The sequence below is a fragment of the Megascapheus bottae genome, chromosome 31 (assembly GCF_031878675.1).
Source record: "Megascapheus bottae isolate mThoBot1 chromosome 31, mThoBot2.hap1, whole genome shotgun sequence".
Classification (NCBI taxonomy): domain Eukaryota; kingdom Metazoa; phylum Chordata; class Mammalia; order Rodentia; family Geomyidae; genus Megascapheus; species Megascapheus bottae.
This window is the reverse complement of record NC_143539.1, coordinates 6,464,777-6,482,912: the sequence shown is the minus strand read 5'-3', so window position 1 is coordinate 6,482,912 and position 18,136 is coordinate 6,464,777. Positions and strand designations below refer to the sequence as shown.

The following is an 18,136-nucleotide window of genomic DNA, read 5'->3' as shown; positions in this document are numbered from 1 at the left end:
CACATGTTGTGTATCCATTCATCTGTAGTGGGGCATCTGGGTTGTTTCCATCGCGTAGCTATTTTGACTAGTGCAGCAATGAACATGGCTGTGCAAGTGTCCTTATCATATCCTGGGTTATGATGCTCAAGGTAGATGCCCGGGAGTGGTATGGCTGGATCGTAGGGAAGGTCTCATTTTACTTTTTTTGAGAAACCTCCAAACTGCCTTCCAGAGTGGCTGAACTAGTTCACATTACCACCAGCAGTGCAGTAGGCTTCCTCTTTCTCCACATCCCGGCCAGCATTTGTTGCTGTCTGAGTTCAGAATATTGGCCATTCTAATTGGAGTGGTATCTTAAGGTTGTTTTCATTTGTATTTCCTTTATGACTGGATGATGAGCATTTTCTCATATATATATATACACACACATACATATATATTCCATTTTAACCTCTTCTTTTGATAAGCCTCTTTAGTTCCCTTGCCTATTGAGTGGTTTGTTGGATTTAGTTTCTTGAGTTGCCTGTAGATATTGGATAAAATAATGGCATTCGCTGGGAAGTGAATGAAACTAGAATAAATCATGTTGAACGAGATAAGTCAAGACCAAAGGATATGTGGATATTAGACACAAACAGTACAAGAGCAATGACTCAATATTTGGGTACCCAAGGTTATTGATATGGTCTTAGAGATATAAACCTCACTACATGGACATACAAATTTATGATGGGATATATATACTCTATAGATATAATGTTATACGGATAGATATGTATTTATGACATACAAACTCTCAGTTTAATTTTAATTACGTTCTAAAATCTATGTGCCAGTGATCGCATATAGAGATTCCCTTGTTGAATTCTTGTTTGTTAAACACGACATTTGAGATATGGTGTAAAAAATCACTAAAAACCAGGTACTGGTGGCTCATGCTTGTTCTCCCAGCTACTTGGGGGTGGGGGAGGGCTGAGATCTGAGAATTATTGTTCAAAGCCAGGCCAAGCAGCAAGGTCCATGTGATACTTGTCTCCAGTGAACGACTAAAAAGCTTGATGTGGCTCAAGTGGTACAGCATAAAACTTTGGGGACAATGCCCAGGCCCCAGGCCCCTAGGACCTCAGAACAGTATACCAGCCCTGAGTTTCAAGCTCCAGAACTGGCACACACACAAGAAAACTGTGATAACAATATGAAGCTTGATCTGCTAATGTAGTAGTACATAATGACTTATCCTTTATTTTAGCCTTTCTGTGTGTGTGTGTCCTGGGGCTTGAACTCTGGGCCTAGGCATTGTCCTTTTAGCTTTTGTGCCCATACTAAGTACTCTACTACTTGAACCACAGCTCCACTTTCAGCTTTTGGTGGTTCATTGGAGGGAAGAATCTCAGGGACTTTCTTGCCCAGGCTGGTTTTCAACTGGGACCCTTAGATTTCGGGCTCCTGAGCAGCTAGGATTAAAGGTGCAAGCCATCAGTGCTTGGCTAAGAGGCTCTTTTTGTTCTTTTCTTTTTTGTTAGTCCTGGGTTTGAACTCAGGGCCTGGGCTCTGTCTCTGAACCTCTCTGTGCTCAAGTCTAGCACTCTACCACTTAAGCCACAGTGCCACTTCCTGCTTTTTCTGTTTATGTGGTAATAAGGAATCGAATCCATGGCTTCATGCATGCTAGACAAGCACTTTACCACTAAGCCATCTTCCCAGCTCTCTTTTATATTTTTTAAACTTAGTTTATTAATAGTGCCAGGTAGGGGACAGTTTATATGAAAGATCCATGTCTTCATATAATGTCTTTAGATCAGGAAGTCTTTAGGGCTGGTTAGTAACTGTGATTTCAAGACCGGGTTGGACCAAGGCCAGGTGCTAGGCTGAGAGGCTGGGATGGGAGTCTCTGGGGTGACAGGGCAGAAACTTTACTCTGCCCATCTGCTTGCTTCTGAGCCCAGGGGACAAGCTTTAGAAGACCACAGGCCTGGCAGAGCTGTGGATGGCAGCTGGGGTTGGGTAGAACATGGAGGCTGGCTCATGACTTCCAGGAATTATTGCCTGTGCGTCTGTAGCAGAGTCCACAGGGAGCATCAAGGCTTACTGAAATCATCTCTTGGCTGCTGAGGTGGGGTGGAGTCCCATTCTCTGTCTGCAACCAATCATTGAGTTGCATTTTCACTCCGCCTAAGACACATGGAGAGGAGTCAATAGGGTCAGCTCAAGTGCTAGAGTGACAGCATTGAGTGACAAAACACCAGGCAAGAACGCTGAGTCCTGAGTTCAAGTCTATTATCCTCGCTACTCAAGGGAGGCTAAGATCTGTGGATCCCAGTTTAAAGCCAGCGAGAGCAGGAAAGTAACCATGGAACTCTTATTTTCAGTGTTCAACCAAAAAAAAAAGTTAGAAGGTGGGGATGTGGCTCAAGGGGTTGAGTGCTAGTTTTGAGCAAAAAATAAAATAAAACAGAAAACCTCAGGGACATTGTTGAAGTTCTGCGTTCAAGCCTGAGGACTGCCACAAAAAAAGACCAAAAAAAAAAAAAAGAAGAAAAATCCAAGTAAGAATTCTAGTCTCTGAGTTCAAGGCACATGTGCTTGCACACTCACACACACACACACACACACACACACACACACACAGATACAAAGATCAGTTAAACAGGAGACAGTAAATTTGAGAAAATCTTTTATATAACCTGGTGAGGATAGTTAATAACAATGCTGGATATTCTTGAAAATTGCTAATTGATTTTGAGTATTCTTGCCTTAAAAAAGTCTACACACATATATGCTCATTTGTTTCATTTAGCTACAATCTATAATAGCAAAATATTATTATTGTACATCCTATATAATTTTTCTTCCTCAATGAAAACTCCAAAGGAAAAAGAAAATTCTTTCTATCTGGAGATTGTTTCCATTGTCCCTGTCTTTCATTAAATTTCTCTTTTAGCTGGGGGCTCATATCTCACTCCTATAATCCTACCTGCTCAGGAGGCTGAGATCTAAGGATCATGATTCAAAGTCAGCCAGTAGTGGTTTAAACCAGAAGTAGAGTTGTGGCTCAATGTGGTAGACCACCAGTGTTGAGCAGCAACACCTCAGAGACAGGGCCCAGGCTCTAAGTTCAAGCCTCCAGACCAAATAAGTAAGTGAGTAGGTAAATAAATAAATAAACAAAATAAAAAAAGCTATTATTAAATGCACTTTTTTGGTCAGATGTGGTGCTTGAACTCAGTACCTTGCCACTGTCCTTGAGCTTTCTCAATGCTAGTGCTCTACCACTTGAGCCACAGCATCACTTCCAGATTTTTCTGTGTATGTGGAATTGAACACAGGGCTTCCTGCATGCTAGACATGCATTCTACAACTAGGCCATGCTCCCCACGCTCTCAAATGCTTATTATTATTATTAAATATGTATCAGCTCATACACACTTCATCAAAACAGCAGAAGAGATCACTCCACTACTGGCTCCACAAAGCTCAGTGAGAAAGGTCATTTCCTCAAGGGACATGACAATAAAGAAGAAGAAGATTCCAGCCAGGCACTGGTGCTCATGCCTGTTATCTTAGCTAGAAGCTGAGATCTGCGGATCATGGTTCAACGCCTGCCAAGGCAGGAAAGTCCATGAGACTCTCATCACCAATAAACCACCAAGAAAAGCCAGAAGTGGAGCTGTGGCTCCAGTGGTAGGGCACTAGCCTTGAGCACAGAAGTTTAGGGGCAGCACCGAGGCTCCAAGTAAATCCCACAATCGGCACGCAAACAAAAAGAGTATTCTAAAATCCATGCTTCATCCATGCTCTTGACCTCAGGGAAACTGAGGGTCAAGCCAGGGGGTCGAGATGAGGGAGGATATTTTCTTCTGCTCACCCTCACTGGTTCATTTTGTCCTGAGTCACTATGACTGGCATGTGTCTCTCCCATTGTGACTCCCCAGACACCGGATCGGTGTCTTCCATGTTTCAGAAAACCGAGCAAACACACATGACCTCTTCTCCTATTTGCCTAGACCAAGCCCCTTCTGGGAGGGCCCTCAACTCTCAGGCCACTTCCTGATGCATCCTTCATGAAGCACTAAGTTCTTCAAGTGACTCTTAATCAAGAAGAGGAAGAGGAAGAAAGAAGGAAGGAAGAAGGAAGAAGAAAGAAGCACCTAGAAGAGAGAAGAGAGGCCCAGGCCTGGTATATCTGATAACCCTGGTCAGGAGTGGAAACACTTGCCAGGACTTTCCTAATGTTTTCCCTACCCCTCCCCGCTCCAAAATCAACAAGTTTTTCATCTCCCGACTTTGTTCTCTGCCCTCTATTCACTGCACACAGGACATAGAGTCCAGCACCCTAAAATGAGAAGAAGCAAACTGCTGGCAACAGGCTAGGCCTGGGGATGCCAGCTTCACTCAACTTGCCCCATCTGCTGTGCCAACAGTCAAAATGTGTATAGAACGTGCCTGGGGCCTCTGCCAGGGTCTATGACACAATCCACTCACACTCAAACTCACAAGTTATATGGGGTTATCTTTTTTTTTGCCAGTCCTTGGGGCTTGAACTCAGGGTCTTTCCTTGAGCTTCTCAAGGCCAGTTCTCTACCACTTGAGCCACAGCACCACTTCTGGCTTTTTCTGTGTATGTGGTACCCAGGAATCCCAGGGCTTCATGCATGCGAGGCAGGCACTCTACCACTAGGCCACACTCTTGGCCCTGGGCTCATCTTCACACCTTCTCTAAGACACTTTGGAGACCCTCTTCTGAGTCATTTGCCACTTGGGGTGGCAAGCTGAAGGCTTAAGTGACGTCTCTTCATCTCTGAGTTCAGCTGGCATGCACCAGACAACTGTGCCAATGTCAGAACACAGCTCAGGACAGGGAGGGCTGGGCCAGGTAAGGGAGGGTGGAAGGGAGTGAGTTCCAATTCTGGCTTCCTCACACTCCACCTGGGTCACTTCAGTGGCGATGACGAGACAGCATCTTCATCACCACAACAACCTAAAGATCATGTGGCCAGGCACCCATGGGCATCCCAGCAGCTCAAAAAGTGAGATCTGAGGACTTTGGTGCAAAACCAGACTGGGCAGAAAAGTACACGAGACTCTTATCTCCAGTGAACCAGCAAAAAGCCTGAAGTAGAGGTATGGCTCTAATGGTAGAGGGCCAGCCTTGAGAAAAATAAATAAATAAATAAATAAATAAATAAATAAATAAATAAAGCTAAAGGATAGTACTGAGGCCCTGAGTTCAAACTCCAGGACTGAAACAAGAAAAAGCAAAACCAAATATACAATAGGCTGGGATCTGGTACCTCGTGTCTGTCATCCTAGCTGCTTGAGATCTGAGGACGGTAGTTTCAAAGCTAGCCTGGGCAGGGCAGTGTGAGACTCTTATCTCCAATGAGGCTCCAGAAAAGCGGTAGTGGTGCTGTGGTTCAACTTGGTAGAGCACTAGATTGAGTGAAAGAGTTCAGGGACAGTCACCAGGCCCCGAGTTCGAGCCCCATGACTACCAAAAGAAGATACCTACGTGTAAAAGAGGTGACAGTCATAAATAAACAATAATAGAAGCCTTCTAATAAATTGAGTGTGCTAGCCTAGTGGGCAGGAGATTCAGTGGAGGTTCTCTGTAAGTTGGATGTTGGTGGCTGGGAGTTTTTGTCATGTTGGTGGTCCTTATAGCCTAAGTGTCCTTCTGCCCACTGTGATGGTGGAATTCCATCTCCAGGGCTGTGTAGAGTTCCACTGAAATGTAACTGTCAGAATCGCCCACGGGCACTAAAGGGTCCTGGCTCCATGGTCTCCCAGCATGACCTTCCACTCAGCATCTCAAGTACAGCCCAGGGCTTGAATCACAGCAGGGCCACACCTGCTCACTCTAGATTCCTCCCGGGCTGACTGCCTCCACACTCACAGTTCTGGATCTTTCTTAGCCCAGGCCCCTCCAATCCATCGCCCCAGAATTTCCCAAAACTCACCTCATTGAAACACTGTAAACCCATAATCTCCTATCTTCCATCAGCCATTAGAATAAAACCCACACCTCTCCTGAGACCCTAAAAAACATCCACCCATACTTGCAGGGTCCTTAGTCGGAGAGATCCTCTATCTGAAGCTCAAAGAAAGTTACCCTGGATGTGGAAGGGAATGGGTACACAGTCTTGGGGCCCTTTCTCCTCCAGGGCCACCAGCCCAGCTGTTTCTCCTTAATTCTGAGGTCCTCCTCTCCCTGCCCATTAGCTCCATCTCAAACTAAGGTGGGGTTCACAGGAGGGGAGACAGGGAAAAGAAGACACCTGCAAGGACAACGAGACAGTGATGAAATCAAGGCCAAAGGCCAGGCTTCCATTCCACAGATATAAACACAGCAAGACACCAGACTCAGCCACCGCCATCTGACTGGCACCCTGGCTGCCACCATGCTGGCCTCAGGCATGCTGCTGGTGGCTGTGCTCACCTGTCTGACTGTCCTGGTGGTGATGTCTGTCTGGCGGCAGAGGAAGCTCTCGGGAAAGTTGCCTCCAGGCCCCACGCCATTGCCTTTCATTGGAAACATTCTGCAACTGAACACGGAGCAGATGTACAACTCTCTCATGAAGGTGTGTGGGATGGGGGCTGGGACAGAAGAGCCCAGGGGCAGGGCACTGACCACAGACGGGGTGAGCCAGAATTTTAAAAAGGGGATTTTATTCTTGGAGTGGGGGGTGGGTGGGAATCATTAGCCTTCAGTTTCTATCCAGGTACTGTACTCACACCTCTCATCCGAGCTACTGAGGAGACTGAGTATGGTGGTTCAAACCCAGCCCAGGCAGGACAGTCTGTGAGACTCTCATCTACTATGAACAACCAGGAAACTGGCAGTGGCACTGTGGCTCAAAGTGGTAGAGTTCTAGGTTTGAGCAATAGATTTCAGGGTCAGTGCCCAGGTCTTGAGTTCAATCCCGGGGACAGGCACCAAAATATTATTATTATTTGAGCAGGAAACGACCACATGTGGGAATAGTCAGTCTGTTGACTGCCAGCGTTCGGGGACAAGCCAATACACCCAGTACCCGGAAGCTGGTTCCTCAGACTTTCCCATCCACTCTTCCCCCAGATGCGAGATCGCTATGGCCCTGTGTTCACCATTTACCTGGGCCCTCGCCGTGTAGTGGTGCTGTGTGGCCAGGAGGCCGTGAAGGAGGCGCTGGTGGACCAGGCGGACGAGTTCGGTGGACGTGGCGAGCAGGCCACCTTCGACTGGCTCTTCAAAGGCTATGGTGGGTAGGATGCACATGGTGCCTCAGTTTCCCCAGCCTTCCTCTTCTGGATGTTTCAAGCTTCTGGCTCTCCTCAGATCGTCCCATTGTCTTCCTGCTCTGCCTCCCGGTTCTCTGTGCACAGAAACCCTTCATTCTTTTGCTTTTGAAAATTCACTTCAAAGTCAGCTCCACTCTTTCTGCCTCTGCCATCTCCCCTCCTACCCCTTTCCCCCTCCCCTCTATGGACCTGCTGCCTCTGTGCCTGTGTCCCCTTCTCTGTGCCCAGGGGTTTGCTGTGTCCCCTTCTCTGTGCCCAGGGGACCCTGTCTCCCTTGTCTGTCTCTTTCCCCATGATCTGTACACCTTTGGCTCTGAGTCTGAGCTTTTCCCTCCCAGCTCAGCAGCCCTCCCCCCTCTCCTGCCCCTAGGGCTTCCCTGCTGTCTCCTCTTGCTCTCTGCACAATGTGGCCTCTGGGCCTCTCCTGGCTCCCCCAGCAGCCCCAGGTGTGCTCCCTGCAGGTGGAGGGTCCCCCTCCCTGTACCCCGTATACTCTACTGGTCACCTGGTTTGACCCTCCCTGCTCCCCAGGCGTGGCTTTCAGCAATGGCGAGCGAGCCAAGCAGCTGAGGCGCTTCTCCATCACCACGCTGCGTGACTTCGGCGTGGGCAAGCGTGGCATTGAGGAGCGCATCCAGGAGGAGGCAGGCTTCCTCATCCAGGCCCTGAGGGACACGAGAGGTGAGGGGGGAGAGCAGGGGCAGGGGATGGTAGGGGAGGAGGGCAGCCCTAGGACTCAGCCATCCCTCCTCCCCCGCCCCCCGAAAATATTTTCTGAATCATCACACTGACATCTGGTCACATGGTTTGGTTCTTTTGTTCCAAGAGCGATCTTTTCCAGATCCCCCCACTGTCTCCACCTTGCAGACGTCCATGCTTCACCCCTGTACACCCTCACCCTCCATTTCTGTATATTTCCCCTCGATCCCCCTGCAGACTCCCACCTGCCACACTTGCCGACTCCCCAACCATGAACCCCTATATTATTCTCACTCTCCATTTCTGCAGACCCCCATTCTGCACTCCTGCAGACTCATCATTCTCTACCTCTGCAGTCTCCACCCACCACCCCTGCAGGCACCTTCATAAACCCCTCACTCTCCACCCTGCAGGCTCCTTCATAGATCCCACCTTCTACCTGAGCAGAACCGTCTGCAATGTGATCAGCTCCATTGTGTTCGGGGACCGCTTCAAATACGAGGACCCGGAGCTCCTGTCTCTCCTGAGAATGATGCTGGGAAGCTTCCAGTTCACAGCCACTTCTACCGGGCAGGTAACCTCCCCACACCCCTCCCCAAGTCTCAGCAAAATCCAGGTCATGGACCTTACTTGAAAATAGCTGGCACTGGTGGCTCACACTGTTTTCCTAGCTGCTCAGGAGGCTGAGATCTGAGATGTGTGGTTCAAAGCCAGCCTAGGACAGGAAAGGCTGTGAGACTTTTATCTCTGATAAACCACCAGAACACCAGAAGTGGAATTGTGTCTCAATTGGTAGAGTGCTAGCCATGAGCAAAGAAGCTTAGGGACGGTGCCCAGGCCTTGAGTTCAAGCCCCACAGCTGACAAGAATAAACAAACACAAAGGCAGGTGACTCAAGCCAGTAATCCCAGCTACTCAGGAGGCTGAGATCTGAGGATGGAGGTTTGAAGCCATCCTGAGTAGGAAAGTCTGTGAGATTCTTACCTTCAATTAAGTGAGGCGTGGATCAAGTGGTAGAGCACCTGGGAGACGCAGCACAGTCCTCACCAGGACTGGCAGGGCGCATCTGTCAGAGGTTGTAAAGTTGCTTTGCTGCCACCTCGCAGCCCAGGAGCTGGGCAGGTGGTGTTGTTGGCACTCTTCCAGCAGCTCTGGTTTCAGCCCATGGTGGAAATGCCAGGGTGACCAGGAGAACTAGGGATTGCTCACTTGCTCTAGGTGCTAGAGAAACTTTCCAGGTATAGAAAATGAGGGGGGCTGGTCTTGAGGGGGCCTTGGAGGCAGGAGGATGTCAGATGGCCCCATGGCCTGTGGGAGTGCACTGACAATTGGGGCAGGGGTGTAATTTTGCTTTCTGTTCTGGAGATTGAGCCCAAGGCCTTGTGCATATGAGGCAATCACCTGTCATGTGATCCACATCGCCATTCCTTATTGTATTGTATTTATTCATTCATTTATGTCTGTGAGGCAGGGTTGCCTCAACCCTGAGGCTTTTCCTGACTCCATCTGCAGAGTAGCTGGGATTCCATGTGTGTGTTATGCCGCTTGTGAATGGAGGTCTTTGCTGTGCTTTCTCCCCATGACCACCCTGTCCTCAGCTCTTTGAGATGTTCTATTCCATCATGAAGCACCTGCCAGGTCCACAGCAGCAGGCTCTTAAGGAGCTGCAGGGGCTGGAGGATTTCATCACCAGGAAGGTGGAGCAGAACCAGCGCACCCTGGATCCCAACTCCCCACGGGACTTCATCGACTCGTTTCTCATCCGCATGCAGCAGGTAGGTCCAGCCGCCTGGCGGTGGGCGGAGATCCACAGCCAGGCAGAGGGGCCTCAGATGGGGCTGAGGGGAGAACACGGAGCTGGGTGAATTATACACCTCATCCTCAGTCATCTACGGAGCAGATCCTACTGAGCATGGGTGCTCCTCTACACAACCTCATCCGTGGAGACGATGCTACAGCAACTGCACTGCATTGCCTGTGCTACCCCTGCTTTTTCATACCCCTGCTTTTTGTGGCGCTTGAACTCAGGCCCTGGGCGCTGACCCCAAGCTCTCTCTCTCAAGGCTAGTGATCTACCACGTGAGCCACAGTGCCACGTCCAGCTTTTGAGTGATCAACTGGAGAGAAGAATTTCACAGGCCCTTGTCTGCACCAGCTAGCTGTGAACCCTGAGCCTCAGATCTCAAGGCTTCAGAGTAGCTAGGATGACAGGTGTGAGCCTCTGGCACCTGGCTATGCTACACAGTATTTAGTGCCCATCAGTGCCTTTTGTGTCTGTTGGTGTCCTGGAGGTTGAACTGTCCTTGAACTTCTTTTGTTCAAGGCTAGCACTCTACCACTTGAACTGCAGCACTACTGTTGGAATTTCCTCTGTATGTGGTACCAAGGAATCAAACCCAGGGCCTTGTGCATGGTAGGCAAGCACTATATCATTAGGCCACACTCCCAGTCCAGCTTGTTTGTTTTTTCCAGGGGAGAGGGGAGTTGCTTGTTACCTGGAGTTAAGAGACTCACAGACTTTTCTGCCCAAGCTAGCTTCAAGCAACCAATCCTCTGGCTCGGATTACATAGGAGAGCCATAGGTACCTGGCCCATCTTAGCTGTTGAATAAAGTTATTTTATGATCATAACAAAGAGTCAGAGGCCAGAGAGCGTCGGTGATCTGCCTGAGCTCATACAGCATGGAAAGCTGTGCCATTTAGCTTACTCCTGTTCTGTCTTGGATGCTCATTCCTTAAGTTATCATATCAAATGGAAGTGAGTGGTCTAGAGGTCAAGTCCTAGTACTGGCACACACACACACACACACACACACACACACACACACACCTCAGATAATTAGCAGGGGCATGGAGGCCTGGATCATTTGGTAGAGTGACAGCCAGTGAGTGAAAGCATCAGGTACCAAGATTTAATCCCAGTCTCCAATCATATACGGAAAAAAAGCTGGTGATGCTATGCATATGGTATTAGAAATATAAACACAACTATATAGACATAAAACTTTATGACTATATAGACATCATGTTTTTACATACTTTAATATGTATCTATGACATACAACCCCTCAGCCTAATTTTAATTATGTTCTAAAATCTAAGTACCAGTGATTGCATATAGAGATTCCCTTCTTCAATATTTGTTTGTTAAACACATCATTTGAAATATGATGTAAATATCAATGTTAATGAATTTTTTAATATAAAAAACAGCTGGATGTAGGTGATTCACACCTCTAACTCAACAGGTTGAGATCTGAGGATCACAATTCAAAGCCAGGCTGGGCAGGAAAGGTCATGAAACTCTTATCTCCAATGGATCACCAGAAAACTGGTAGTGGTGCTGTGGCTCAAAGTGATAGAGTGCTAGCCTTCAGAGAAAGAGCATTCAGGGAAAGTTGCCAGGCCTCGAATTCATGCCCGATGACCCACAAAATCAATCAATCAATCAATCAATCTCCCAGGCAATGGTAAGAGGTATATTTTTGGCCAGAGTCAGAATCCGGGTAAAAATTCTGAAAACTGGACAGAGAGGTGGCAGATTGATTTTTCTACCTGGACCTCACAGAAGTACATCCCCAAGAGGATGTCCCAGAAGATGCTTCAAAGGCATGAGAAGTGGGGTGGACTTGAACTCACGTCTTTCTCTGCAGGAGAAGAAGAACCCCAACACAGAATTCCACATGAAGAACCTGGTTCTCACCACACTGAACCTGTTCTTTGCGGGCACGGAGACTGTCAGCACCACCTTGCGCTATGGCTTCCTGCTGCTCATGAAGCACCCGGATGTGGAGGGTAAGGCCAGGAGGGACAGGGACAGAGACTGGGGGGGTGAGGAGGTGGGGGTGGGGGGCAGGTCTTAAGAGCTCTGCTAAGTCAGCTGCGATGTCCTCATTTGTCCCAAGAACCTGGACCCTCACACAGGCTTTGCCTTAATCAACAGAGCGGGGACAGTAGCCTGTGGATTTGGCTATTCAAGTTGTAGCTATAAAATCACTGGAATCCGGGTGCTGTGGCTCAGGCTTGTCCTCCTATTTAGTCAGAGGGCTGAGATCTGAAGATCATGGTTCAAAGCCAGTGTAGGCATTAAAGTACAGGAGACTCTCATTTGTAATGAACCATGGAAAAGCTGGAAGTGGACCTGTGACTCAAAGTGGTGGAGCACTAGCCTTGATTGTAAAGGCTCAGGGACAGAACCTAGGTGCTGAGTTCAAGCCTCATGACTGACATATATATATACATATATATACATAACATAACACACACATATATAATATATAACACATACAAATAAATGATATGTGTAAATATGCATATATACATACATACACATATACATACATATATAATAGTTCTATATATACCTGCTCCCTGAAAGGATTGGTAAATCACTGATCTAAACCATAAAAGACCTCACTGCCCGTTTTTCACAGCCATGCCCCTAAGACTCTTTATCCCTTCTTTTTTATTTTTTTTTGGTCCATCTGGGTTTGGGCGCTGTCCCTGAGCTCTTCAGCTACCTACCATGTTGAGCCATAGCTCCACTCTCCGTTTTCTGGTGGTTAATTGGACAGAAGAATCTCATGGTCTTTCAGGCCTGGGCTGGCTTTGAACTGGGAACCTCAGATCTCAGTCTCCTGAATAGCTAGGATGATAGGGATGAGCTACCAGTACTCTTTTTTATTTTTTTAAAAGTTCTCATCCCTGCTTCGAAGATTTCAGATATCTAAACAAATTTTCGGGTTTTCTTTTCTTTTTTTTTTTTTTTTGGCCAATCCTGGGGATTTAACTTAAGGTGTAGGCACTATCCTTGGACACTTTTGCTCAAGGCTAGCACTCTGCCACTTGAGCCACAGTGCCACATCTGTGTATGTGTTACTGAGGAATCAAACCAGGAGCTTCCTGCATGCTAAGTGAGCGCTATACCACTAGGCCACGCTCCCAGCCCACATTTCCTCTTCTCTCCTCATCCCCAGCCAAAGTCCAGGAAGAGATCGATCGAGTCATTGGCAGAAACCGCCAGCCCAAGTTTGAGGACCGAATGAAGATGCCCTACACAGAGGCCGTGATCCACGAGATCCAGAGATTTGGAGACATGATTCCCATGGGGGTGGCCCGCAGAGTCACCAAGGACACCAAGTTCCGGGAGTTCTTTCTGCCCAAGGTGCCACTTGCCAGACCCCGGGACCCCAACTTTGTTACACTCTCTCTACTCCCTGTCTTCCTTCTTAATCAAAGACTTCCTCCCCTGCCATGCCTTCTTTCCTACTCAGGGACTTTTCCCTCCTGACTCCCCTACCCCAGCTCCCTGCAGAAGTCCCTGCTCAGGAGATCCAACCTTCACTTGAGTCTTCTTAAACCAAGAGATGCAAATCCAGCAGTGGTGACTCAGGCCTGTCGTCATGGCTACTCAAGAGGCTGAGATCTTAGGATCGAGGTTCAAAGCCAGCTTAGGCAGAAAAGTTCTTGACACACTATTTATTTACTTATATATTTGTTTTGAAAGTTCCAGGCCTGAACTCATCATTGCCTTGGAGTTTCTTTTGTTTAAGGCTAGCACTCTACCCTTGGCAGCACAGCAACACTCGCTTGAGAATTTTATCTGCAGTTAACCACACACAAAAAAGGCTGTAAGCAGAGCTGTGGGCTCAAAATGGTAGGACACCAGCCTGGAGCAAAACAGCCTTGAGCTCAGAGAGTATACCATTGGCCTGAGTTAAAGCCCCAGTTCTGGGACACATACAGACATACAGATACCACACACAGATACACACACACACACACACACACACACACACACATCAGAGAGAGAGAGAGAGAGAGAGAGAGAGAGAGAGAGAGAGAGAGAGAGAGAGAGAGAGCAATCTCTTATTTACCCAGACCTGCTGTTTAACAACAAAAATTTCCAGACTGCAATAGATCCTTCTAGAGGCTCCTGAACTCACAGTTGTGCACATCTTCCTTCCACGTCTCTCCTCCTGGCCCCACCCCGCATCCCCATCCACTGCCTGGGGAGCCAGGAGCTATAGATCTTCAACCTCCAGCCTCAGGAAGCCTCTACCTTGTTAACATCAACCATCTGGTGTCAGAGAACACAAACTTCTACTCACCCCCAGGAACCTGAACTTCATCGTCCCTGAAGCCCCTTCCTCCACCCTCACCCCACCATTCCACATCCTTCCCCCTCCCACCCCTTCCTTGGGAGTTTCAGCCCCTTCATCTTTCCCTCTGCTTTCTCATGATCCCATTTTTTGTCTTCTTTTCAGGGTACTGAGGTGTTCCCCATGCTGGGTTCTGTGCTGAGAGACCCCAGGTTCTTCTCCAACCCCCAAGATTTCAACCCTCACCACTTCCTGGATGACAAGGGACAGTTTAAGAAAAGTGATGCTTTTGTCCCCTTTTCCATTGGTAAGTGACCCGTGTCGGCCACTAGGCCAAAGCTCATAGCAAAGGGCACAGCTGTGGGTGCCAGCCCCCTCTCGGGCCACAGCCTCATTAATACCTTTCTCCAGCTTGGTGGTTCCCCTCAGATCTACTCTGTGATCAACCACATGTACCTGCCCCTCCCCACATAATTCCCATGCATCCTGTATGGGAGTGTAGGAAAGAGAAAAAGGATAATCAGATTTCATTCAGAGATTAGGAAAATCAAGAACAGACTGCATTAGTCAGGTTGTTCGTGGCTCACATCTGTCTTTCCTAAGTGCTCAGAGGAGTCTGAGATGTGAGGTTCATGGTTCAAATCCAGCTCAGGAAGGAAAGTCTGTTAGACTCTTATCTCCAATAAACCACTAGAAAACTAGAAGTGGCTCTGTGGTGCAAAGTGGTAGAGCACTTGCCTGAAGTGAAGAAGCTCGGGACAGCACCCAGGCCCTGAGTTCATGCTCCATGACTGACCACAAAAGATAATGTAAGTGTAGGTGTGGCTCAAGTGCTAGAGCTCCAGCCTTGAGGGAAAAAGCTTAAGGACAATGCCTAGACCACTCACAGACTCAGTAAAGTGAGGCTTATGGGGGATGAGAGCCATTATGAAAAGTCTCTCAGGAAAGAATTTTACAGCCCATACCCCCCCCACCCTGGGTACCCCTGTCCTTTAGAGCACTCAACTCTGGACTTGGGATTTGTGAGTGACATGTCAGGGAGAGCAGTTTCATCCCTGCCCTCCCTCCTCTCCTCTCCACTCCTCTGCAGGCAAGCGGTACTGTTTTGGGGAAGGCCTGGCTAGAATGGAGCTCTTTCTCTTCCTCACCACCATCATGCAGAACTTCTGTTTCAAGTCCACACAGGCACCTGAAGACATCGACGTGACCCCTAAACACGTGGGCTTTGCCACAATCCCACCGACTTTTACTATAAGCTTCCAGCCTCACTGAGCTTTGGGGCTGTGATTGGTGGAGGGGAGAGGAGGGCATGGGAGGGGCAAGAGGTGGAGACACTGGGAGGGGTGAGGAGCAGGGCAAAAAATGAGCGGGACATGCGAGGATGGATAGATCAGATGGGAAGAAGAAACAATCCAGATGGCTAACCTGTGGTGCATGTCACATTAAGGAAATGAAATGCTGTAAAAGGCCTTCCTCGTAGTCCAGTACTCACTTCCTGGTTTTGGGGCCCAACCTGCCTGTCACCTGGTTGGAAGGCTTGGCTGTGGTTTGTGATGTCTACCTCTGGGATTGGCCCCGTACACTTCTGCCCTCTCTGGCAGCACATGCATCCTACCTGCCCTGCCCACCTTTGTGCTGATTGGCTCCTGCATCCTATTTTAACCCAATGTACTTCCAGAATAAATGAGTTTTTCCATGACAAATGTCCCTGGAGTGTCCTGAGTGACTTCCCTCCCATGAGGGATGGTTGGGTGTGGCCACCAGTTGGCCCTTTGTTTTCTTGGTCTTGTCTTAGTTGGGGCGTGTTCTCTCTGTCCCTCTTGTGGGTCAGGAGGCAAGAAAGAGTAAAAACCCCAAGATTCTGGCGCCCAACGTGGGGCACGAAACGAACGCTCATTAGAGGCGGAACCGTCAGCGAGTCAAGCCAAGCAGGTTAGGAGGCAAGGGTGTCCCTGAAAAGATGGGGCAAACTCACACCAAGAAGGGCCCTGCGCTCACAGCGTCTAGATTTAAAAGCAGAGGTTTGGAGATTTCAGCTCCCCAGGCTGAGAAGGTCTGGGAGGTCTTAACACGCGCCACTTCTTGGTTAATGGTGGCCAAGCTTTTCAACTGGGCTGCATGGGACCACATAGAGCGCCTGGTGAGAAGGAGGGAGATTAACTTGGGAGAGGACCCTCCCCTCGGGGTCTCTCCAACTTTGTCTGCCCTTAAGGCCTGCTTCTATCCTGGCTCAGTTACATCTAGGGCCAAGGAAACTTCAATGGAGGAGCGCTCAGAGTTGTGGAGAGTTAGCCCTCCTGACAAGGAGAGCTCAGGGTTGTGGAGAGTTGGCCCTCCTGCTGCTCAGGAAAAAAAGGGTTTAGAGCCTCACCCTGAGGAGGGATTTCTGGTCCCTTTGATCCTGGGTTCGGGCCCCTAAGCCCTATACCAAGTGCAGACAATTGGGGTGTGGAGCGGCCTCCGCCATTTTACTATCCCTCTTCCCGCGAAAACTCTTCACCACCTCATGTTAAACCGGAAGAGGAGGCTAAGCCGCCATTTTACAGCGGCGGCTCCTCCCCCAAACTGGAAAAGGAGATTAAGCCGCCATTTTACAGGGGCAGCTTCTCCCCCAAAACCAAAAGGGAGGGTTAAGTCACCATTTTGCTCCTCCCCACCATGGTTGGCTTTCTGGGTAAATGCTAACCTTGGGGGCAATAGATCCACCCTAAAAGCTCCTAAGAAAGCAGTCTCTGAGGATGGGCATTATTCGCCCTGTGCTGAAACCATCCTCCAAGGCCTGGCTCACCAGCGGTGCACCACCCAAGACTGGAAAAGTTTAACCAAGGCTGTGCTCCCTGGCCCCCTCTACCTCAAATGGTGTGCCTTTTTTAACGAGGAGTGCCATGCCCAGGCTGAGAGGAACCAGGCTGTTAATCCCCCAGTCCCTGTGACTTATGGGATCTATGAGGATCCAGTGATGACTTTTCCACAGGCCTCCAGCAGGCTGCTATCCCTGCCCCCTACCAAGAGCAGGTGGGGCTTTGGGACTGGCTGCATGGAAGAAATTGGAAGAAGGCCCCTCAGAGCCTCCAATAATTACTCAGAAGGCTACCAAGGACCTTGCCACCTTTATAGAAAGAGTAGAATGGAACCTCTAAAGAAAGTTCCCCTCGGGGCCCCTCCAAGAGCAGTTTATGCTGTTCTGGGAAGGGATGACCACAGACCACAAACTGGCCTGTGCAGGAATGAAGGAAAGATCTATGGGGAGGTGGATAGTTGCCACTAAGGATGTGGACACTCAGGCCCACCAGTCACAGACGCTGGTTTTGGTCCTACAAGCCCAAATGGCTTTACTTGCCTAGGCACTTTCTACCGCCCTTACATTTTTCAATGGGGCTAGAAGAGGAGTTTGTTATGAGTGTGGCCTGCAAGGCCACTTCAAGATTGCCCTAGGAGATGGCTAAGACCTGATCCCGCACAGGGGCATCTTTCAGGTCAGACAAAAGGCCTAACTCCACCTAAAATACCCTGTCCCCAAGGAGCTACTATTTCCTCTCAGGCCTTAAGTTCCCAGCTCCTAGAAACTGCCGCATGCCCCAGCTTCTGGGCATAGCTGGCCTAGCAGCATCTTAGCAAATGGCACTCCCCGTTTCCTGGCCAGAGCAGAGCCATTCAGCCTCTGTTCTTAAAGAGGACCTGCCCTATAATCTCTAGGGAGAGACAAGATACGGATGTTGTGGCATTCTATGATGACTGCATTAGTTATGAAAAAATTGGCATAGAACTCCTCTCCCAATTCTAGGGGCCACAGTCTAATCGCATGGGTGGAACAGTGGCTTATTGGCAGGAAAAACAATTGGAGCTACTACAGGAACAGCTTCAGAACTCCCCATATTTGTTATCATAAGGATTGGGCAAATACAAGTTTCAAAAACAGATTTCTTCACGATCTCCCTTCAGTGTGCCCATGGAGCCACCCAACCAGGGCTCCCAAGTCTTTCATCAATTCTTAATAATTTGTATATTTATGCTATTGAGATAAAGGATTGCTTTTTTCTATAAACAGTGTTTTTCCTTTACTGTCCCTTCTATAAC

The 18,136-nt window shown here is 48.6% G+C and overlaps 1 protein-coding gene across 1 annotated transcript; it reads left to right on the top strand.

The window, feature by feature from the left end:
• The first annotated feature begins 6,341 nt into the window (after positions 1-6,341).
• On the top strand, positions 6,342-15,639 carry LOC150043825 (cytochrome P450 2A3-like). The gene is made up of 9 exons (XM_090322661.1): positions 6,342-6,560; positions 7,058-7,220; positions 7,792-7,941; positions 8,373-8,533; positions 9,558-9,734; positions 11,612-11,753; positions 12,935-13,122; positions 14,225-14,366; positions 15,150-15,639. Exons 1-9 carry the CDS (start codon positions 6,381-6,383, stop codon positions 15,329-15,331), a joined length of 1,485 nt encoding a protein of 494 aa, XP_090178787.1. The 5' UTR covers positions 6,342-6,380; the 3' UTR covers positions 15,332-15,639.
• Positions 15,640-18,136: the final 2,497 nt, after the last annotated feature.